Source organism: Penicillium diatomitis (genome assembly GCF_028827545.1).
Source record: "Penicillium diatomitis strain IBT 30728 chromosome Unknown utg000003l_segment0_segment0, whole genome shotgun sequence".
Classification (NCBI taxonomy): domain Eukaryota; kingdom Fungi; phylum Ascomycota; class Eurotiomycetes; order Eurotiales; family Aspergillaceae; genus Penicillium; species Penicillium diatomitis.
This window is the reverse complement of record NW_026623175.1, coordinates 71,979-95,209: the sequence shown is the minus strand read 5'-3', so window position 1 is coordinate 95,209 and position 23,231 is coordinate 71,979. Positions and strand designations below refer to the sequence as shown.

Here is a 23,231-nt window from a genome sequence, read left to right as displayed (position 1 = left end):
CTCTGAGCATGTGCATATCCTCCCCGGTAAAACATCGGGTGTTCAGCAGTTGAAAGTATACACGAAGGAAGTAGAGGGGGACTACCTACTACCTAGTACCTACTCCCTAGTACCTACTCCCCAGTACCTACTACCTTAGTACCTACTACCTAGTACCTACTACCTACTTACCTACTATCCGGGGATGAGCGGGGTAGAAGTTTGATGTCTCTTACATTGCGATCTTCAGATCTTCAGATCTTCCAGATACGACGAATCACATGCACAAGACTGGAGCTATCTATCGCCCAGTGTCAATTTCATCCATCAATGTAGCACTACTTTTATCCTTTAATAAAACCATCCGTCCAGTACGTACCAGGTGCAGCTACTAGTAGCTCTTAACTACAGTACATCAACTGCATCAATCCTTATCTGAAGTGGGGTCCCCCGTTGGGAAATAAAGTTATCGTTGAATCAAGCGACTCTTGTTATCGATAATGCATCGATAATGGGATCAGGCCCCAATCATTGAAGGGAGGCTCTTTTCTGACTTTCTAACGCTTGGATCATTTTGAGTGAATTCCACGAGTCTGAAGTGTCCACGACTTGTACTTTCACGGTTTCACTTTCTTAGGTCACGTGATATTATCCTGGTAAATTGCTCTGACAAAGACGTCGTTCAACTTCTACCATTCCAGATATGATGTAAGATAGGTTTTCACCCCGCCACGGGACGTGACATATAACGGCCAGCGATCAATTGACTACCTTACCACATCGAGAGAATTGAAAGTTCGAGGTACAGTACCGAGTACGTGACTACTAGTTTACTAGGTAAGTTACTTCATCGAGTGACTGTCGACGTTGTCGCTTACGCCGTGGATCTCGAAAGTCAATTCCACATTTGACTTTCTCCCAAATGAAGAGCTGGGATGATCTAAGAGACGTTCGGTCCGATGGAGATTGACCAAAAGCCGGAGTCCAAGGTTCAATTCCTAGATACCGACCTAGGCTCCGGATGATGTTCCCCCCGGTGATCGGGACTCGTCATAGGTTTGCTTCCCAGAGGTGCTGTTCAGCTTCCTTCGATCAATTATCCGCCCCTACGATAGGGATTCAACTGTACGTCGTACGTCTGGAGCTGACGCCTAGGCTCTGCAAACATTTATAGAGTGGAGCCCCGTCGCGGGAGGCTCACGTCATGATTGTCCTCCCCATGGATCATTTTGTTTACACACATCGCTGATCCTCGTTCACGCCGTACGCCGCACGCCGCACGGACGTGTATGAGCGGAGCACCCTAGCGGCAATAAAGCACACGAGCATTTTGAGGATGAAGATGATCTGAATTGTCTGTGGGTTGTGTTTGTCGTAAGTCTCTACTGCCTCATATGCAATGGAAGCATTTCATCTACAATAGGTATCTCGCAGGATCGTGTGCACCTACAAGATGGACTTTCAATTGCCAGCCCATTGGATTACATTAGTAGCTACTAGCGACTAGGTAGTCGTAACAGTACTAAAATTTGTGTCCATGCGGTCATCACTTTCATTCCTTCTCTTTATGACGATAGATGATCCCTAAGAGATGCCTATCATCCCCCTCGTCCAAAGAACCATGTCATATCAATTATTTCGATCCGTGTGGGGGTGCCATTCGTTTGATCAACAGTTCATGTTTTTTGTTGGTAATGATTTAGTTTCTTTTTCGGTTATATTCTTTCCTCCATTTTATCGTCGTCATCATCTTCTTCCATTCCAGTCCCCCTTGACGCAGGGTCTCCTTTGCCCCTTGCCCATGCCCTTGTCCTTCAAGGAGCCCATATGGCAGTGCGGAGACCTTCCGAGTGCCAAGCCTCCTTCTAGCCCAGCCTTCTCCAAGATTCCGACATGATTCGTTCCCGTGTTGACTCCTGCCGCCGTCAATGACGCCCACGGTCCGGTTTCCACCCCAAGTTGAGTCGAGTTTGGTCCAAAATGGATGGCCCTTTTGAAAGACACCCCCCCCCCCCCCCCCCCCGGTAAGGTTGATTCCCTCCTGTAAAGTGCGAACGTATTGCGTAGCGCTTTCGCCTCTGTCGTAAGAGGTCAAAATCTTATTGTTCCTTCTGGTCGTGACCGCGGATGATGTTCACGTACTACCTTACCTATGGGCTTTGAGGAAAGGTTCGTTCGAAATGATGATCAAATGTTGGTTCTTGTCTCAGCCACTGCCCGTTGCTTCGGAACGTGGGGAGGTCTGTGCAGGCTGTAGCGTGAAGGTAAAATCAGAGTACAGCGTAATCTCAAGAGTCTGTACAACTACTGTACAGTAGTGTACAGTACTTTGGCGATGAATGAGGTATGCGCCATCCAGAGATCACTACTAGGTAAGGTATGCATGGAACACGCCCTATAGGACTTCTGATGATGGATGATGTATACCGTGAACTCAGACTATACTACCTGCCGGTGGGAGTAAATGCACTTTTCTTTTCGTAATAATAACTTAGCGACTGCCCTTGTGGAAAGGCTCAGGACCACCCTCCATCGCAATGGAATCTCCATTCATCGATTTACCTATTGTATCGCGGAACTTTGCAAGATGGTTCACTTATTCTCGTACCGAAGTTTGAACGTGAGGATTTCCAAAACGTCATTCTCATCGTGAACATGGTGAACTCGAGTGATGTACTAGGTGGATCCTTTCCCGTCGAGTTGGCGATCCATTCCTTCCAAACGAGGCCAGCATCGAAGTCTACTACAGTAGAGACTACTAGATACCAGATATAGTAGTTAGTAGATACCATGGAAGAAGAGTTAAGACCGGGGTTTGATAAAAGACACACGATACCAAGTTGCCCAGTCGGGGGATGTGCATTCACTGATTCAAGAATTCTTATTTTCCATGGTTGTCGATCAATAGAATTCCACCATGGAGACTACCTGCCTGTAATGAAGTAGGTATGTATGTAGATAGAGACCATGCAATGCATGCTTCGAGCCTGTCCTCGAGTGATTCACCCCATTATTGGGGTGCAGTTGATGTCGAGGCCTAGACCTTACTCGCCAACTTTGACCATTTCGACCATAACAGAAGGAGAAAGAGAGGTGAAGACTGTCCGACGCAATTCTCAACAGTCTTTTGGTTCAAAAGTATACCTGTTGAATTCAACCTCAGAGAGAAGGTCCTGTCATCTCCAACGTAAAACTGCAAGCCTCTTTCAAAACTTCCCCCGGCACGACCGTTCACGGACTCAAGTCCAGAAGGGAACCCCCCCCCCAAGCCGCCCATCCATGGACGACGCCCTGTCTCGGGCGGCCGCTGAATTGAAATTGCGTAATGGCCACGGCGGAACTTCTTTCTTCGGGTCCCGAGCGGCGGTCGACAGCCGAGGCACTTACCAGACACCACGACCCACTGACCCAATGTGGTTAAGGCGAGAGGAAGGGAAACTCTACAAGTTGGAACCCTTCTAGACGATTGCCAAAATGAGGACGAAGTGGGGCCAGGGTCAACGATCGTCTGTTCACCTGGTGGTCACCGCGGACCCAGAGAGCGTTGATTCGTGAGAAGGCACTGAAAAGGGTGGGGACGCTGGGGAGTGGTCTCTCTGGTCTATTTGGGGTGGTGCGACTGGGCAATGGCCTTAAGGTTGATCCTTCAGATGGTTTAGGGTGGTGGCAACAGCACTCGAATCCACCATCCAGCTCCCTGCGCAAATTTATAGCAATCAGAATAATAATTATCACAATGAATAATCTCGGTCACGAACAGCGAGAGACATCTGAGCCTGTTATTATCTTCGGAAACGGGCGTTTAATGGAGTAGTGTCTAGTGTATACCATTGTTCATAGTCATAAAGCGAGGTACGCACAATTTAAAGTACTCGATAACTGACAGTGCTACTATAGTAGTACTACTTCTAGAAGAAAGGAATTTCAATCGGTGATTCCGCATTGTACTACTACTCAGGGTGTTGAAGCGGGTCATTCATCTTCAGAATGGGTGGCTGGGGCGGAGACCTGGACCGCCTAGTACGTGTAAAGCATGATGATGAAGAAGAAGAAGTATCCAACACTGTGGCCCCGACCATCCTCGCCTTTCACGTCTAGACTCGAATGGATATCGAAACAGACGTCTTCTCGGTATTATTGTCTCGTGGTGAGCCCTCTCGTCAAATCTGCTCAAAAAGCCGTTGTGATCTCCCAAGGCTGGCCAGGCCCGACCTTCGTAGCGGCATCATCTGCGTCTGTAGGTCTGTACATACAATATGTACAGTACTGGATTTATTGGACCAGCCAATCACACTCCCCTGATAAGGCTTTACCGCAACCTTGAATTGACCGTCAAGGTGAGTGTAAGCGCGACCGCTGATTGGCAACCTTGACCTCCTGGACTTGACGCGCATGGATCCTGTCAAGTTTGGATCAACTTGATTGAATTTGGGGATTCCCAACTTTGAACTGGAACCCACCGGGCGAACCGGCTCCACTACAAGTCTTGCCCGTACGTTTGTACAGTGTTTGGTGTTGAAGCTAGAACTAGAAAACGTAAAGTATTCCACCTCCACTGCCCAGTCATATCTCCGATGGAAAAGAGGAAAAGCAGACTAGACCCAAAATGGTGATCGACTTTTCCAAGACCGTGCGGATCCCGGGACGGCCACACGCTTGGCAAACTTCAAGAGTAAGCCACTGACAGAAAGATGCGATTCGTTGACGAGCGAGAGTCGATAGCAACATCGACAACCTCATGTCCGCGCTGTCAAGTAAATCCTGAACGGTGAGTGTACAGTGTACAACTGGACAATGTACAAATATACCACATGTGCTATCTCTGCCATGGTTTAATCAAGAAAATGTTCGGGGCCGGCAGAAAAGTCGGTACAGTGTAGAGCTTTGCAGATGTCTAGGCGTGCCCTTTTCCGGGCATCTAAGAGATGAATTAGAAGCCGATGTTGAAGATTACACTGTGTAAGATGTAGATGTACTACTCGGTAACTAGTAAACTACCAGTAGTACAACAGCACCTCACTACTATCCAATGTATGTATATCCATGGGCGCCTAAACGGAAACATCTCCTCGGGTGCGAGGATGCGATGGATCCTTGGATCGTTTCTATTTTCGACTCTCGAGCCCCTTGGGGGTTTGAGCAGGTGACTTTGGGGGAAGATCTCCTTCAGAAGGATCCGCAAGTTGTACTCAGCCGCTAGAAGTACTCCGCCATGTGCATTGACGTTCATCGCCACTGAGATTTTGTATGTATGTACAGTACTGTACTAGTGTGCTGTGGGATGGAAGGATTGAACGGGGAAGGTGGACCCGTGGAACGTCGCTTTGGGAAATGCCCGTGGACTTTGAGACGAGAGCCTTGAAATACAGGCATTCACAATCAAGTGTAGACTGTAGAGTATCCATCTAACGTAGGATCGACGACGCTAGGCTCAAAGTCGGACAGGACTCGGTGACCTGAAATTGAGACTTCCCATGAAGGAATCACGCGGATCTTGTCGTACGACGCAGGCTGCAACTCCCAGTCCCAAGTCACATCAACTATTCTTAATTTAATTCCCTTTTGCATCAATACTCCAGACATACTGATTGAGATATCGTCGGGCGAACGGCTACATTGAATAGTCGGTTTGTCTGAACCTAGGGATCGACTCCAAAGATGCCCCTCGACTCCATCCAAATGGGATTATGGCCCCTCGAGAAGCGTATGCCTCTGCTCGATCTACTCGTGAGTCGTGGATTCTATATCTTCACACCTAAGCATGCAACGCATGTATGAACAGCTTCGCAGGTTTGTCCAATCCAAGCTTGATTGGTCGACAAGATAATACCCGTCAGCGCAAATCGGATGTACGCATATACATATAAATACATATAAATACATATAGAACTGTAGCGCGCAAGAGGCCGTTGACGAGTCGTTGGCTTGCGCGGGATGTAGCGTGAATCATGTAGATTGGAAAGTCAAAAGTCGGTATGAATTGCGTTGCTCTGAGTGGCGGCGCCGACGGAGGGGGGTTTTCCGCCTGGCGAGGGAGATTGAGATCTCATCAAATCACAGACATTCGAGTTGATGAATCGAATACCCGGACGAGTCAGAGACCACTGTACGCGTGTCTGTTATTACAGTCCTTTCATCCTTTCAAAATTGTGAACGAAAAGACCTATTGTGGTACAGTAGTCTGTGTGGAGATTCTCAATCGATTGTGTTTCCATTTAAAGAAACTTTTACACTTTGCGGTAACTATTAGTCTTGTAGTATCTTAATAAGTATGCGGTTGTTGATGATCAGCCCCAAAAATTGATGTAGAAACCTGGGCAGAATGCGGCATCCAGCCGTGTCTGGTTAGAACGTGTCTCGAATGCTACTACGCACTATGCGCCCCCTCCCATCCCTGGCCCCTGCGCTTCGCCTCCGCCTCTCTCTCTCTCTCTCTCGCTCGCTCTCTTCAGTCCCAAAAGAGCGGTCAACCTGGGGTTGAGGGGGTCGAATGCTGGAGAAAATGATCGGTGTGGTGGCCAAATGTACCGGTACCTTTGTCATCTATCTTGATAGTACAGGGCCAGACTTGCCTTCTCGAGGTATATTGTACAGATGCACGGGAATTTACCTCCCTCCTCACCAGGGCTATCGAGTCCTTCGATGTAGATGGCAAATTGGACTGCATCGTTATCGCCCCGTGACAACTGGACTGCGACTCAATCGGGTCTGAAACAGGTCATTCGTATGCACTACTGTGCCTACACTAGCTAGGGGGATCACAGTAGCAAGCCGTGTTTGGGACTTGGGGAGACGATTACCAAATTTTGATTTTTGAATGCATCGAGCGAGCATGGATTGGCTTTCGGAGGTCTAATCATTTCGTCTCATAGTCCTCGTAGAGTTAGCTGGAAGGTACTGTAGCACCAATAGCTTTTCGGCCCAAATCATACATGTCATATCCCAAGTATGTCACAGCACCACCTATCGTAGCAATGAGGTCGGAGAGCGCATTCTCTGGACGTTTCGGATTTACCCGATGCGGCGACTCTTGGAACCGCGGCTCTGTGTCGGGTCCGTGAGTATGTCCCACAGACACGATTAGATACTCGATCCTGTACAAACTACACACTGACCTACCGTCCGATCGCTGTTCTACACTCGTCTTGGAGTTTTCAAGATCACGCCCCCTGGTAGGTAGTACTGTAGGTAGTAGGTACCGGTACCGACTACCGAGTATACCACTGAATATACGTACCCTTTGATCGCGTTGGTTCTCCTCGCTGGCTGATGTATTGGATCAACCAGCATGACTCATTATCAGATCATCGTAGACACTCTTCACTATATAAGATCGACAGAACTGGGATTCCAAGAGACATCGTCCTGTCATGTCCGGCCAGGCTCTTTGGCCCCTTTCATCTGGGCCTGCGGAAGACGGACGAGAGAGCCGGGCGATCGTTTTTGAAATGCCAGCAATCATACCGATTCCACTTTCTATTAGATCTGTGGAATGCAGGTGATAGGTAAAGGTTGGGGGATGAAGAAGTACTACAGTGATGTAGTCCGTGCGGTAGTGTACATTTCCATTGTCGTTCCACGGGTCCAGTAGTACTGTAGGACTGCATCTCCATCGATCCCCCATCTCCTGGCCATGTGCAGCAGAGGGAAAGCCCAATCACTCACGTTAGATCTCCCTGCCAGTGGTGATGCAAGCATCTCCTGCCGGTCTCCATCTCCCGCGTGCCACCCGAGTCGACGAGGTGAGCGGTACCACTACCACTCAGTCATGACTTTACCACCGGACTGTCGTACTTTTTTCTGGTGTCAAATCTCGTCGACCCGGCTGCATCAATTGGCGAGAGCATGATCGAGGTCTGAGCTCGCGCAATTCACCTTTTGAACTTCACAGTCAATCTCGTCTGGCTCTCAATTATTCAACACGCCGAGCCGGAATCGAGGCGATCGCATCTTGACTGGATGGGTCCCAAACAATGGTCATCACTTTGCATTTTTTGTTCTCTCTTTTTTTTTTTGCCATCTTCATCGTCATCATCCCCAACCCTTCCGTGTTATCTTTGCCCATTCAGCTCGGACAAAGCCCTCCCCTGCAGCCTGTGGTTCAGATCATTCCCCGAATCCCCCTTCCCTGTCGTGACTCGTGAGATCGACGAGTCAGCGTCGACGTAGACCGCCTCGCGGGAAGATGATGATGATAGTTGGCCGTTGAACCCCTCGAGGAGAGATTTGACCGTCCGGGTCAGTCTCCGTAGTAGCAGGTGAGTCCTGAGTGCCGGGCTCAGTAGAAGTCGTCTGTCTGGATGTCAATGCTAGCGGTTGTCGCGTAGCAGGATTGATTCCCTGAACATATTTCAACCTTGTCCCCCTCCCCCGTCGCTCGATCAGCCATCGTCGGCCGACCGTCACATCCTCTCTCTTCCTCGACAGATCTATACAGTATTCGTCTACTACTTTCCATCCCTTCCGCCTTCCGGTCTCTTCTCCCCATTTTCCCGTCCCCATCACCACTCATCCACGTTCCGTCTGATTCAGGCCCTGCTGGATGATCCGTGGCCTTGGCTCTTCCTTCGCTGCTGCTTCCATCTCCACCGGTGGGTTGCGCTCTTCGTCTGTTCATCTCGTGCGACTCCACTCTCCTCCCACTAGTGTTCCCACTTGGGTGAGGCGGTTCCAGTTCCAGCTCCAGTTCGAGTTCCCGAGCGGACTTGGGTGGATTCCCGATTACTTTCTGTTGCGGGCACGGTGACTTGCGCGGTCTCGCTGTTCGCCTGCTGCTCCACCTTTTGCTCGTGGCTCATCCAATCCTTGCTCTCTCGTCCCTCTCTCTCTCTCTCTCTCTCTCTCTCTCTCTTTGCTCTCTCTCCAAACCCGTCTCCACCTGTCTGGTGGACCACTCACCGAGTTGACGGGCCCCGCGAAACGAGCTTGTCCTCCTGGTCCTGCGCTCCCGTTGATTCTCCCGTTGGAAGATATTCTGTAAGCGCGCGCTGTTCGGGAGAACTTCGTGAAATAAGCAGTCGGCGATCGTACATACTTACACTGTCTTGGTCATCGCGAGACCCCAGTCTCGGCGTGCTCGAGAAGTCACAACAACAAGCACTACTGAATCAGCAGACAGCAGACAGCATACCGCATACACAGTATCGAGTATACAGTGCTGAGTGCAGTGTGCAGACTGCAGAGTGCATACTGCATAGCCTTCCAGTATATTTCAAGAAACTGCAGCATACTCCATAGTTCATCCTCCATAATCCATCCTCCGTTCTCATCAGAATTCACCAGCGACAACCGGTCCGCGCCTCGCCTTCGGGAACGGGGGTGCTTCTTGGGATATCCTAATCCGACCGTTCGGCAACCTCTTGTCTCAGGGAACACTAACACTTGATTGGAAGTGAAGGAAACGCCGCTGCTCAGCTCCTTCACTCCGGTACCTGCGGTGGTAACGGTTGTACACTCAAGCGGACCCAACCTGTCGTGTGCCCTTCCCTCGATCCGGCTCGGTGGACTGGTGGAGTGTGCCACCGTCGTTCCTCTGCCTGTCCTGTTGGAGACCGGGCGTCGTGATCGGCCACGAGCCAGCAAGCCATCAAGTCACCCATCTTTCTGCTGGTTTCCTGTCCTCTCAGGAAGACGACTACGACCACTGCGCTTGCTCTCGACGTTCTTCACAGTGTGGTTGGTCCAGTGACTGTGTGGCCTTGCCTACCGCAACACGGGTCGGCTCCTCACTGTTGCAGCAGGGGGTGAACACTGAACAGACCAGCCATCTGGATTACTGTTATTGACTTCTCCACCGCCTTCAAGGTTTTTGATTGAGGTGGGAGATTCCATCCTCGTCGGGTCTCCACCCCGTCCCCCCCCCCGTTTGGGCAACTCTGAGTGCTTCCTCCTTCTATTTTGACTCCCCCATTAATTCCTTTTCCCTTTTCCTTGTTCCCGTGTCCACATCTCCCCTTTTCGTGTCCTGCGATTTATTTGCATTTGGATTTTCCCCCCTCTCCATTGAATATCGGCCATCCTTTAGCCGATTAATATCGCGGTCTTCATTGGCTTTTCCGCGACCTCCACTCCCCCACTGCCTAATCTGATTCCCTCCGGATCCTCTCGTGCCTCCGTCCCTCCATCCGCTCCATCGCCGCATCGCTGCGTCGCTGGGTGCCGGACATCATCGTGCGACGAGTATCGGCACTTGGGGTCGCTGTCCTTTTAATTATTGAGGCGCGCCCGCTCTCTGTGCCGTGATTGTCACGATCGTGCTCTTCGACCGGTGTTTTTCCTCCACGCAACTACTTCTCTCCCATACCTCTCTCCTCTCTCGCGCGCGTGCGCTCTCTCTCTCTCTCTCTCTCTCTCTCTCTATCTCTCTGACCACATCTCTTACTTTTCTCTGTTATTGTCCCTTCTCGATTCCCATTTGCGTGTGAACAATCTTCAGCGTCTAACCCTACCACCCCCTTGCGTCTACCTTTGTCGTCATCGTCACTTTTTTTTTCGCCCTTCATCTTCCCACATGGCTACCCACGTTATGACGACCAATACTGCGACTGCGACCGCGACCGCGCCCTCTCCCTCGTCTTCTACGAATACCATGACGACCACCATGGCGGCCACCGCGCCCAACAACTCCCCCTTCACCGCCGGCGGCCAAGCCGCCCGCGGTAACGATCACATGCCCTCCGTCACCCCCATCTCCGCCCACGGTCAACCCTCTCCCACCTGCTCCTCCACGAATACTCTCGCCAACAACTCCCCCACCTCCCCCCGCCTGGACAAAGCCGCCCTCCACCAACTCCCGCTGCAATCCCGTCAGTTGCGCCCGCTCAAGGGTCCCATGTATGTCCCCGCGGCGCTGCGACCGACCGAACGCCCACAAAAGTCCTCTCCCATCACGCCGCCTCGCAGTGTGCACGGCTCCCTCGACAGCCTGAACGAGGACACCGAGCCGATCAGTCGTCGCTCCACCATGGAGAGCAAGTCCAGCGGTATCAGCAAGGTGGCCGAACACGAGTGGATGAAAACGGAGCACTTGGGTGAGGTCACTGGCATGCCCACCCGTGATCATTGGAAAGTGAGTATGCCTTTGTGTTTCAAAACCAATCTCATGATCCCTTTTCCCTTCTGGTTCCTGCGGAACGGTGTCGCGTGCGTCGATGTCTGCGTACATATTTCCCACGTCCTCGTCCCACGTCACGCGTTCCCATGTTCCGCAGCCTCCCGGTTGTGTTCAACCTCATCCTTGTCGTGTAGATCGACTCCTTTGTCTTCGTTCTCTCTTGCTGACGTCTTCTCCAGGCCGATGCGGCCTCCTCGAGCTGCGACTCCCCCACTTGCCGATCCTCCTTCGGCATCTTTACCCGTCGCCATCACTGCCGCCACTGTGGCCACGTCTTTTGCTACAACCACACCCCACACATGGTGCCCCTAGACCAGAATGCCGCCTTCCACCCCGAGGGCGTCCTGTCTCGTGCCTGTGACCTCTGTTGGAGTGCCTACAAGAGGTGGGAGGAGACCCGCACCGACCGGTTGAACCAGATCCAAAATTCCATCGACGCGAAGAGAGATCCCAGCCCTCCGACCGACGACCTCGAGTCCAGCCAGAGTTCGGGCCGAGCGGCTCTCAATCCCAACCTCGGCCAGACTGCCGAAGTGGCGGCCAGTGTCCCTCGTGACTGGAATTGGAGCACTTTCTAGACCTTGACACGGAAGACACCATGCGCCACTTCGTTCCTCATGTGGTGTAGAGAGTGGGTTCTCTTCCTGTTCCCTCGTTGTTTCCGCCCCCCTTTTCTTATTGAGGGGGGGTTTCTTTGTCTTCTTGAAACGCCATTCTGCATAGCAACATCGCGGTCAGCCGGTCTGACCCTGGGCATGGCCATTCGATCTTCATGACTTCCCCCTCCACAACTTCATTGTCGACGATGTGGTTTCCATTGGGTTCAATCTCGCTCTCGACCTTTCAAGATGAGGGTACCTCGTCTCTTGTTCCTTGAGGCCTGGCTTCTTGATCGTCCAGATCCTTCTCTTCCAGCGTTTGATTGGTTCCCGACATTGGATTCTCTTCGCCTTGTGTTTTGTGTTCCCCCGAGTATCTAATGTTTCGTGTCGGCGTCCCCTCCCTCCCCCCTAAATGCGCCCGGTCAGCTCGTCGATATGGTCACTTCCGGACGAGCGACAGTTCCCTTGCAGCTTGCAGGGTCTTGTATCGGGATCAGCTACGGTCGGCCGCCTGCCTCTTGTTCCTCTTTGTTTTTTCTCTTCTGCATGCCACCGAGCCAACCTCCCCCACTTGGTGCGCGCCAAGGGCCAGCTGCCAATTGCCCTCTTCTGCCGCGGTTTCCTCGGCTTGACGCGGCCCGGGAACTTTCTTTTTTCTTTTCGACTGCTTGAATGTTTGGCCCCGCCATCCGTGCCCCCCTTCTTTGGTTCTTCATTCTCCATCGTGGGAGATGTGCTCGTCGTTCAGGATACCCCGCCACTTTCTTCTGGAGCGGCAACTTTTATGTTTCAAGGCTTTACATTCTCGATGCCTATCAAACGTTTCGCTCGTGTCGGCCTGCTCTTGTAGAGAATATCTGTATTGTGTAGGCTGCTGTGGTTGACGAGACGATGTAACATGAGACGGACGTGGCGTAGTATCGAGCAGCGTGACCCGCTATGGTTCACCGATACTTCTGTCTTGGTAGAATACAGCCTACACTCGAAACGGGGCAACTCAAGACACTTTCTGCCAGCTGGTTTCGTAGATTGATCGTGAAACAAGTCCCATTAGTGAGTACTGAGTAGTAAGGAAGTACTGAGTAGTGCAGTACTCATTGAGTTATTACTAGTCCCGTCCTAGGCTCATCTACTACAGAGGAGTGCTTCGAGTTCCGTCTGCGGTGACCCCATGTTCTACTGCAGGTGGTTGTTCCATATGATCCACATGCGAGTTTTAATCGATTGTATATACACATTACACATCACACTCTGTATGGAGATTAGGTACAAATACTCCTCGACTCGGTAAATCTAGCGCGAAAGTTCTTCTCCTTCTGCAAGTATATACCTCTGACCAGCCCGAGTTCTATCTCCTCGAAAGAGAAACCCAGCGGTTGAGCGGCTGTGATTCTGGCCTACCCTCGTGACTGCACATCGACCCGTCGAAACATCCCCACATGCTGAATGCCCTCCTCATCCCACATCCCCAATGCCTTGTCTTGAGTGAACCCCATCCCCCGATACATCGCCTCGACATCCACCTGAGCATGAACCAGGACCAGGCCGCGCCACGGTGCGGTGGAGACCTTTTCATCCCTGCGCTGTTCGGCCCCTCGATGCCCCATTGATGCCGCGGGAGATTGTGAATCGGAACCTGTACTTTCATGTTGACTTTCACGTCCAGCTCCACTTCCAACCCCAACTCGAATCGCCAATTGTCTCGCCGCGTTGTCAATCTCCTCGGCGTGAGTCGAGGCCCAGTCTAGCGCGACGTCCAAGAGTTTTCGTCCGAGGCCGAGGCCTCGAAATTCAGGGAGGACGGCGACGCGCGTGATTTTGATGCAGGGCTCATGGGTCCAGTCGTAGCTGGGGAGGGGTTGGGAGGACAGACCGTGGTCATTGGAAAAGTCTTGCACGGCATCATCATGGAAGAGCGCTTCATGGGGTAGATGGGGAGGAGGCACGAGGCGAATGACGGCGACGGGCTGTGGAGTACCAGATGCCAAGGGCGAAGGCGAGTGAGTGGTCGACGGCGCCTCCGTCGCATAAATCACCCATTGCCAACTGCGTGGATCATCCTCGTCGATTTCGCCCTCGACAGAACAGTGCTGTTCATGGATGAACACGCGCGCACGCACTTTCATGGCATCGTTGAAAACAGGCGGGTTTTCATTGCTGCTGCTGTTGGTTATGGCAGATGCACTTTGGAGACTTGGATCGGGTGTTTCTGTGCGCTGGAGGAATTCGCTGGGAATGACTAGTCGAGCTGAGGGTCCTGGTGGGGGTTGGATTGCCGTGGTGAAGACATATGGTGATGACGGTTGAGTTAATGCCATGTTGTTGCGGTGATGGTCGATCTCTCCAGTTTCATTTCAGGTTGATCAGATTGATAGGTCAATTAGGGGAAATTCTCCGTCCCGGGAACAGTGATTGGACTGCCGACGAAAAGAAGTCCGTCTTGTGTGAGAATGCCTTCGTGGGTGACGCAAAAGGGTTCCAGAAATTCTAATCGGTGGAAGGAGCAGTGTCTTGGTAGCTTTGGAAGATGAGATGACCAGTTAGTTACGCACAACAGGTCGTGGAGAAGAGCCAACTCTGAATGATACGGATGAAGGTACACATAAGTCCTAGTGTATCTGGCGATCAGATTTTTGATGTTGATCTTTAGCCCGATCCAGTTCTATCCCAAAGCTTGCATACTCGCTGGGTCCTGGAATCTATCAGCGTTCAAGCTCAGATTCAGAAGGGCAAGAATTATGCGCAAATATACCTGACTGAGGTTGTCTTTTCTCCACTATTCACTTTGCTAAGCGCCACCTGACTTGAACGACTGAACTAGTCTGAGACCACGCTTGCCAAAATAAGCGTTCCAGATGATGGGTGATTGAAGTTTGAAAGCATGGTCTACGGCGTACGCTAAGGTTGGTCTGTAGTTCAGCAAAACACGATCCGCGGAGGAAATGAGTTTAACTGCCTGATAAGCATGGCCGCTATCAATCGTGCCAAAATGGATATTTTCTTTTCCCATCCCCCGGTCAGTCTCCCCCAAGTCTCAATCTTCGTCAACTGTTTCGCCAAAAACAGCTTCATATGCGGTCGCATAGATCATGTCTCTTTACTTTGACGCGGTTGCCATTCTGACCGCTCCTTCCACGGGAGGCTCTTTCAAATCTCGAATCTACAATGCGCGCAACCTTCGAGCATCCCCCGCCCAGATCTACGCCTTGATTATCGAAGCCTCAAAATGGGATCGCGTCCTGGCCGACGTGATTGAGAAATCGGACATCCTTAGTGTCGAGCGCAAGGTGTGTGTGTGTGTGTGTGTGTGTGTGTGTGCCTGTGATATCTAGCTGTCTGTTCAACATCAAGAGGGTTCGGCTTCGGCTTCGATCCAAGTTAAACATGCTGACTGACAAAGTACCATGGTGAACGATTGCATCTATTTAGTTGACTCCACTTTTGGCTCTTCTCCTCGTTTACGATCACTTGCTTTCGAAAAAGGGCATTGCCGCTCCTGCAGCCCATCCCCTCCGTCAAGCGGTCGAGCGACACAAGGTCCGTCTAAAGGCCGAATTCACAAAGGCGCGTGTTCGTCGGGGTTGTGCCTCGGTGGAGCAGTTCAAGGCGGCAGTCCTGAAAGAGAAGCGCGAAGCCGACGGATCAAACCATTTTGTCTATCCTCGATGGGTCCGAGTCAACAATATTCAAAGCTCGCTCGCTGAGCAGCTACGCACTACTTTTGCGGATTACGAGCAAGTGGACACATTGGCAGCTCTGGCACCGGCGGATGATAACCGGACGAAGCGAAAATTACTCTACCTCGATCCTCATATTCCCGATCTCGTGGCCGTCCCCTTCGGCGCCGACTTTACCATTTCCCCCGCGTACAAGAATGGAGAGATTATCCTGCAGGACAAGGCCTCCTGCTTTCCCGCATATCTTCTTCTGGGCGACCGCGACGCCAACGATCCTTGGTCAGGAGATCTGGTCGATGGCTGCGCAGCGCCCGGTAACAAGACCACTCACATGGCATCACTTCTCGCCAAGCAGCAGAAACAGAAGCACGATCAGCAGGAAACACAGTGGAAGCCTTCAAGGCAGATCTTTTCAATGGACGCCAGCAAAATGCGTTCGAAGACGCTCCAGAAAATGGTGTCGCTCGCTGGAGCCGACCCCATGGTGACCGTGCTCCAAGGCCAAGATTTCCTCGCTTTAGACCCGGAAGACCCCCAATTTGAAAGAGTTTCCGGCCTTCTACTGGACCCAAGTTGCTCGGGCAGCGGCATTGTTGGCCGTGACGATGTCCCTCAGCTGACACTACCCCAAGCCAAGGTGATCAAATCTGCCAAATCTCGTGCGAAGAAGAGGAAGCGCGGCGCGGAAGAGCATGACGACTCGGAAGAGCCGCTTTCGAGCGTGACATTAGGTGAACCAAGCGCTGCTCCATCGGATGAAAATGACATTCCCGCTGGAGCCGTGGACGGTGACCGGCTGACGAAACTGTCAAACTTACAGGCGCGCATTGTCGAGCATGCCTTGAGTTTCCCCAGTGCAACCCACGTCACATACAGCACCTGCTCTGTCAACTTGATCGAGAATGAGGCGGTGGTGGCACGCGTTCTCGCGTCGGATGTGGCCAAAGAGCGGGGTTGGCGTCTTCTTCGACGTGACGAGCAGCCTGAGGGTCTGCGCCGTTGGAATCATCGGGGTGTTCGACGTGACCGTGACCCTGAGACCGGCACCGAGCTGGATGAGAATGAATCGGTGGCTGCACTGACGGAGGAGGATTTGGAGGCTTGTTTGCGGTGTTGGTCTGGGGATTCCGAGGGACTCGGAGGATTCTTCGTCGCGGGCTTCGTCCGTGAGGGAAAAGCGAGTTACACGAAATACGCCAAAAAGGCCACCTCGAAGCCATTGACCAAGTCCGGGTCAAAAAAAGCCGAGACAGCTCACCTCAGCAAGAAAGCAAAGACAAAAGAGGAGAACGAGGGAACCAACAGCAGCAACAAGGATGACAATGCGAACGAAGATGAGGAATGGGACGGCTTCTCTGATTAGAAGCTACTATCAAGTGTCAATCCATCTCGTATGACACTCCCAAAATGCACTAGAAGATATCCTCCTTGACAACCCCTCCTCTGTCCCCCTACAAAAATTGTTGATGTTGATTTCGGACTCGCGACTCTGTCCATATATCTAGCTTGATCGCGACCAAAACGGCTTTATGAGTCCCGTTGCTATCCTCTTCAATCCCCAATCGCCACTGCCCAGTTCGGACCAGGAGTATCTCCGCATTGGCATCGCTAGCCCCATCTGTCCTCGCGCGCTTGGCGGGAGGCGTGTCCAGGCCCGCATCGGAAGGTGACAAAGTAAAGCCGGCAGGATTGCTTTCTCCGTCGACCGTTAGATCCGTAGCTCTGTCCCAGCGTATACCTAGGGGGGAGCTGGCATCAAAATGCCCATTCGCTAGATTCATCTTTTTGGCTATCACTTGCAGCAAACTCACCACACGCGATTTTGTCAACCCTAAAAAGTCCGCGCGGCAATGCCTCCGGTTCACAATTGTTGAAGCATCCGGGATCTCCAGCACCAAATCCGCTGGAACTTCATCAACAAACGGACGTGCGTACATGATTAACCCAGCTCCCGGACGACCTGTAGGATCAGGTTTGTACTGAACCCCCGATGGACGAACATCTTCAAGACGAACGACAATTTCGGTTCGACCTCGGTATGGGTTGTAGTCAATACGGTGGGGAATCAGCTTTTGCTCCAGGCCTCGAAGATGGAAGTATCGACAATCACGAAGCAGCTCGGCACGGTGCTCGGCATTCCGAATGTGAAGGGGATATCCACGTAGAAGGTGCAACAACTCAGCAAAGACCTCCGCGGAGCGATTGGGAACGCTAGGGGGGACAATCGCTGGAGGCCTCAGGAGACCTACACGGTCGAGACCCGGAAACACCTCGGTGGGCGAGGCGAAAAAGGCACCAAAGCCCAGCGTAAAGAAGTTGGGGGAATCGCCAGGACTAGAGAAGATGTCGCGAGGGATTTGAAAGTGGCGGTCGCCGATTTGGATGAAGATCTCCGACTCGAATAGTTGGGACATCAGTCGGGGCACTGTGGAGCATCAGAATGACATTGTCACGGAAAGCCCCTGCCTGTGGGCTTTGCGCGGAACGAGGATCGCGCGTGGGCGACTAGGGGAAGGGGACATTGAGCTGACATGTGTAGAATTGCGCATCGGCGAAGAGCTTGACAAATTGCGTGCCATCTCGCGGTTGAACGTGATACCCTGCGTGAGATCAGCCACACTTCATTCAATATACACAACACCATCTGCCGCCGTGAGTGAGGTGTTTCCGAATAGCTCGCCGGCTTCGTCATTGGCGTCTATAGCGTGTGAGCGTGTTGTATGTACCTTGTAAATGACGGGCGATGTCTTGAAAGGTTGTAGGGTCGCGATCGATATAGAGGGCTCGCACGTTGGCAGAGTCCACAAACCGCAATTGCTCTTCGAAAAAGCGTGAAAAGTATGAAGGCGCTAGAGGAGCAGCGGGGATCCGTTCAGTTCTCGGACTGCCAATAAGGGAAAGAGAGACGGAGAGAGAGAGCTTCGGAGCTTCTGGACCCACCATCCGAGGCAATCGAGGCCCCCGAGAGACGAAAGAGCTCGGATCCGATCTGGATGGAAAAGACCTTGTCTGGAGGTAAGGAACACGCCGAGGCCTTCCCAGTACTGGCTGGCGTCGATGCGTTGGATGAGTCTGCAGCCATCGCGAAGGAGGCCAGCTGCGAAGCTGCGGAAAAGCTCAAAGGATACCGAGATGGGCGTCAATGATGTTCGGTAAAGAGATCTGAGCGTGCAACGACGGCGAGTCCGCGACCGGCGCTTGGTCGGGCTTGAGTGGGAGGGCAGGGAAGTTTGACCTTTCCGGAGGCACATACACATGCAAAGCAGCTGAACCTCGTGGAATGCAGAAATGTCTTGTCCACGTGCGGGTCTGGAACGCTAAACCACGACGGGAACCGTGGAGAAGCTTTGAGCTGGATCAAACCACCGGTACTCTTTCATCCTCGGGGACGCAAGCGAGCATTTACATGCCCCGTAATCCACAGGACCATGCAGGGTGATATGCTGAGATTGAAAGCGCCGAAATCCGTTTACAAGTCTAAGAAACTTTTATTGCGGTGGTTTGGGAAGCCGGTTATGGCTCTCTAGGCTGAATCGCATTTCCTCTCCGAGCTTGATTCACCCAACAACTTGAGGCTAACACCACGCGTCGGCTGTGTGAAGCACCCAGCGTCTCTTTACGATTATGAATATGCTCAGCAAGTGAGCAGTGCTTATACCAAGCTGAACGAGTCGGCCGTTTTTGGATCTTGCGCTGCTCGAGTACGCGGAGCCTGTTGATGCCCAGATGGCTTTTTCGAGTCTCGACTACGGCCAACTGGTTACGGATGAAAGACCCCGGCCCTGCAGTTTGAGGGTTCCACCTGTTGAATCCACTGGAACGGTCGGCGCCACCAACGATAATACCAACCCATCAATCCACTTGACGGAAGCTGCGAAGGCAGTCTAATTGAAAATGGGGAGCATAAAACCCACATCGGGGACTTTCTACCAACTGTGTCCGGCAGGAACTCCCGATCGGTCGACTGCTTCCACTGCGATCTTATGAGCTCCAAAGGGACTGTGTCGCACCGTGAACAGGCAGACAGAGGGGACTTGCGCAGCGACTTCCGGTCGTCTTCAGTGTGTATATTCCGGGCTCCAGTATTACCAACAACCAGTGCGTTGACGAGTGTTTCCGATCGCATCGGCTTTGTGACACCATCTTCCATGAGATATGGTGCCAACAGTCGTGTGGTACACCCCACGGAGCCTGCATCTAGATCGACGGAGATGAGCTTTGTACGGATGACTCGAGAGTGGCCGCTTGAACCATCGGGAAGATACTTCTCTTCTGCGTTAGTCGGGGTCCCGTTCACATAAGAATGGCTTGATCTTCTCGACTCTGCTTCCCCCCTTCTCCGCAAGTTGATTGCAAGAGGCTTGGCTTTTTACCTTTTCGCCGACCAAACTTTCCCTTTTGCATCTCGAACGAAGCATTTCGTTCTTGATGTCTGGGCGTGAATAACCTCTACTCAGCCACATTTCGTCCAATCACGAACAGATCATTGAAGATCCCACGCTGCATCTTGCATCTCGAGCGGCCTCATGGACTCTCGGTCGATTCCGCACGAGCTTCCCCGACGCACCAGGCGATCGGCCCCGGATTGGGTCATCGTGACTGGGCCGGTGCCTGTCAAACCGACCCACGGGGGGAAAACGCCAAAAATTTGGCCCCGATCAGGCTTGCAGGTGGAAGAAGAACACACATGCGAAAGAGCAGGTGAAAAATAAATAAAAGAAAATCTACCAGCCCTCTCGAGATTGTCAAAGGCTGGATCTAAAGTGACCTGCGTCGCGGCTCAGAAGAAGCCATGTGGCCATGATGCTGCCGGCCCTCCCCTTAGTACCGAGGCTATTGTCTCCAGAAACCCAGACATTAAGTGTATTGACGACACAATGCGCCTTCATCTATTATCTGCGCAAAGAAAAAATAGCCTTGAAAACCCTGGTCGTCTGCTAAAAATTGAGTTTGTCGTTGTTTGCTTGCTGTGTGAGCGATCGGACTTGCGACTAGCTTTGATCTGCCTGAGCTGAGTGTGGGCATTGCCGATCCGCGAACAGACGTTGTTGGGGGGGGGGGGGGGGGGGTCAAGAAGGAAAGAGGGAACGAGCACCATTGCTGCAGCGCCTCAAAATCCGGGGCTGCTGAATTCTCGTCATTTCTCATCTCGAACTCCTCATTTTACTTGATAATCTGCCTGCTTCCCCTGCCACGTGGAGATTCAAAGTTTCAAATGCTACTGCCGGTAGTTCGTATGTGAGACGACCACATCTGTACACATATTCATGTGATCAACAAGGAATCCTCTACAACGCCAGCGTCTAGTCTCACACTGATATTCCGGTCAACATGAGCTCCCAGTACACGCCTTTGGAGGTGCCAATTCCCCCAGGTCCGGACGCCTCTTTCTTCTCAGAGGCACAGTGGACCACTTTATTTGCCTTGGCCGATACAATCATTCCATCTGTACGCACAGCTGCAACAGGCCGCTCATCTGCAAACAAGGTCGTTTCCACTGCCGAGTGGGATGCGGCTGTGACCAAACTCTCGTCCTTGATCTCGAAGCCCGACGCTGTAGAGCTCGCGACAACTTATCTTGAAGAAGATGCGTCATCGAATCCAGTGTTCAGAGCATGTGTTTGTCGAATGATCGGCCATTATGTGCATGAAGAAGGGAAGAGTGGCTTTGGGTTAATCATGAATGCGCTCAAGTAAGTCATATTGCTGCTGAATAGTGTCCTTATTGAGCTCGCAATCGTCAGAAGATAGTCTCTCACCTTCAATAGTTCTCGAACGGGCTCGCTGGTTCTGACCGGATCAACCACTCCAATCCACCAACAACCCATCGCGGTCCGAGAAAGGGTTTTTCGGGGCTGGGAGACATCTCGACTGCCGCCTCTCCGTGCGATTTACCGAGGACTGACGGCCATTGTCAAGAAGTCATGGGTCATGTCCAGTCCGACCATAAACCAGGTTCTGGGTTTTCCTCATGTCCCTGTTCATGGCAAGCCGAATGACGGCTTCCCCCACGAGTTCTTGCAATTTCCCCCAGGCAGCCAGCCTGAGACCATCGAGGTCGACGTGGTTATTGTAGGAAGTGGCTGCGGTGGTGCTGTGACCGCGAAAAACATGGCGGAGGCAGGGCTGCGGGTGCTGGTTGTCGAAAAGTCATATTCTTACTCCAGTAAATCGTTTCCGATGAATCCGAATGAGGCGTACATCAACATGTATGAGAATGCAGGCGCTACAATCAGCGAGGATGGAACAGTGGCGGTCCTTGCAGGCTCGACCTGGGGTGGCGGTGGAACTATCAACTGGTCTGCCGCATTGCAAACCCAAGCCTACGTCCGTCAAGAATGGGCTGATACGGGACTGCCCTTTTTCACTTCGCTCGAGTTTCAACGCAGCTTGGATCGTGTTTGTGAACGGATGGGAGTCAACACAGAACACATCGAACACAACCGCCAGAATAACGTCGTCTTGGAAGGTGCTCGTAAGCTTGGATATGCCGCCAAGGCTGTTCCTCAAAACACTGGCAACAGCGAGCATTATTGTGGCTATTGTACGCTGGGATGTCACTCAGCAGGAAAGAAGGGTCCCACGGAAAGCTTCTTGGCCGACGCCGCTCGGGCTGGCGCGATTTTCATCGAGGGATTCAAAGCAGAGAAAGTGCGTTTTCACAAGAAGCTTGATCGTGGGAAGCGTGTCGCTGTTGGTGTAGAAGGTCTCTGGACCTCACGGGATTCATATCTTGGACTGAGCGGCGATGGGGCAGTCCAGCGAAAGTTGATCATCAACGCAAAGAAGGTAGTGGTCTCATCAGGTACCTTGAACAGTCCACTGCTGCTTCTGCGAAGTGGGATCAAAAATGCGCACATTGGAAAGAACCTGCACTTGCACCCAGGTAAGGCGATACTCCCTGCTAATTCACTTTGGACTATTTCTTCCTTCGGATTCGTGTCTCTGATTCATCTTAAACAGTTATGGGCGCTGGCGCAGTGTTTGACGAGTCGATTCGTCCTTGGGAAGGGGGCGCTTTGACAACGGTTGTGAACGAGTTCGAAGACCTTGACGGGCATGGCCATGGCGTCAAGCTCGAATGTGTCGCCATGATGCCTTCGCTTTATATTCCTGTCTTCCCTTGGCGAGACGGACTGGACTACAAACTTTGGGCTGCTGGCATGAGCCGCAGCACCAGCTTCATCACCTTGACTAAGGATCGGGATGGAGGTCGGGTCTTTCCTGATCCTGTCGACGGTCGCCCGCGGATCGATTACACTGTATCTCCTTTCGATCGCCGCCACATCGTGGAAGGAATCATTGCTGCGGCGAAGATTGCGTACATCACCGGGGCCAAGGAATTCCACACATCCTACCGTGATATTCAGCCGTTCATTCGGCCAGACGCATCCGATCCCGATGCGCCAGAGGGGACTAACGACGCTGCCCTGCAGAGCTGGATTGCTGAGCTGCGGCGCAAATCCCCCTTGAACCCCGAACGTGGTCTCTTCGCCAGTGCTCATCAAATGGGTACATGTCGGATGGGCAAATCCCCCAAGCACGGTGTGGTAGATCCGCAGTGTCAGGTCTGGGGTACCGATGGTCTCTATGTCGTGGACGCCTCGGTGTTCCCCAGTGCCAGTGGTGTGAATCCCATGGTCACGAACATGGCCATTGCTGACTGGGCCAGCCGCAATCTCGCCAAGGCCATGGGAAATCCGCGGAGCGACCGCAATGGCATGGCCCGTCTGTGAAGACGGGCTGTTAGAAGTGGTCAAGCCGATGCAATGTGTCTGTTCTATACCCATATCATTACGTATTGTTATATCTAGCAGTTTCCCATTTCCATGTACATATGGTCGGCCTCGAGTTTTCTCC

General features: G+C 52.2%; 6 protein-coding genes across 6 annotated transcripts; 3 read left to right on the top strand and 3 right to left on the bottom strand.

Annotated features, from left to right (window-relative positions):
- Positions 1-8,621: 8,621 nt before the first annotated feature.
- Positions 8,622-9,031, bottom strand: N7539_002295 (uncharacterized protein; the record flags this gene model as incomplete). The annotated part of the gene is made up of 3 exons (XM_056931898.1): positions 8,622-8,798; positions 8,878-8,953; positions 9,018-9,031. 3 exons carry the CDS (start codon positions 9,029-9,031, stop codon positions 8,622-8,624), a joined length of 267 nt encoding a protein of 88 aa, XP_056791857.1.
- Positions 9,032-10,567: 1,536 nt separating this feature from the next.
- On the top strand, positions 10,568-11,670 carry N7539_002294 (FYVE zinc finger domain-containing protein; the record flags this gene model as incomplete). The annotated part of the gene is made up of 2 exons (XM_056931897.1): positions 10,568-11,047; positions 11,272-11,670. 2 exons carry the CDS (start codon positions 10,568-10,570, stop codon positions 11,668-11,670), a joined length of 879 nt encoding a protein of 292 aa, XP_056791856.1.
- Positions 11,671-13,091: 1,421 nt separating this feature from the next.
- N7539_002293 (GNAT family N-acetyltransferase) lies at positions 13,092-14,012 on the bottom strand (the record flags this gene model as incomplete). Its single annotated transcript, XM_056931896.1, has 1 exon — positions 13,092-14,012. The coding sequence occupies one exon, from the start codon at positions 14,010-14,012 to the stop codon at positions 13,092-13,094; it is 921 nt and encodes a 306-aa protein (XP_056791855.1).
- Positions 14,013-14,783: 771 nt separating this feature from the next.
- On the top strand, positions 14,784-16,734 carry N7539_002292 (rRNA (cytosine-C5-)-methyltransferase RCM1; the record flags this gene model as incomplete). Its single annotated transcript, XM_056931895.1, has 2 exons — positions 14,784-14,981; positions 15,124-16,734. The coding sequence occupies 2 exons, from the start codon at positions 14,784-14,786 to the stop codon at positions 16,732-16,734; spliced, it is 1,809 nt and encodes a 602-aa protein (XP_056791854.1).
- Positions 16,735-16,822: 88 nt separating this feature from the next.
- On the bottom strand, positions 16,823-18,453 carry N7539_002291 (uncharacterized protein; the record flags this gene model as incomplete). Its single annotated transcript, XM_056931894.1, has 4 exons — positions 16,823-17,796; positions 17,903-17,971; positions 18,098-18,220; positions 18,312-18,453. The coding sequence occupies 4 exons, from the start codon at positions 18,451-18,453 to the stop codon at positions 16,823-16,825; spliced, it is 1,308 nt and encodes a 435-aa protein (XP_056791853.1).
- Positions 18,454-20,586: 2,133 nt separating this feature from the next.
- N7539_002290 (GMC family oxidoreductase) lies at positions 20,587-23,107 on the top strand (the record flags this gene model as incomplete). The annotated part of the gene is made up of 4 exons (XM_056931893.1): positions 20,587-20,601; positions 20,679-21,064; positions 21,140-22,257; positions 22,335-23,107. The coding sequence occupies 4 exons, from the start codon at positions 20,587-20,589 to the stop codon at positions 23,105-23,107; spliced, it is 2,292 nt and encodes a 763-aa protein (XP_056791852.1).
- Positions 23,108-23,231: the final 124 nt, after the last annotated feature.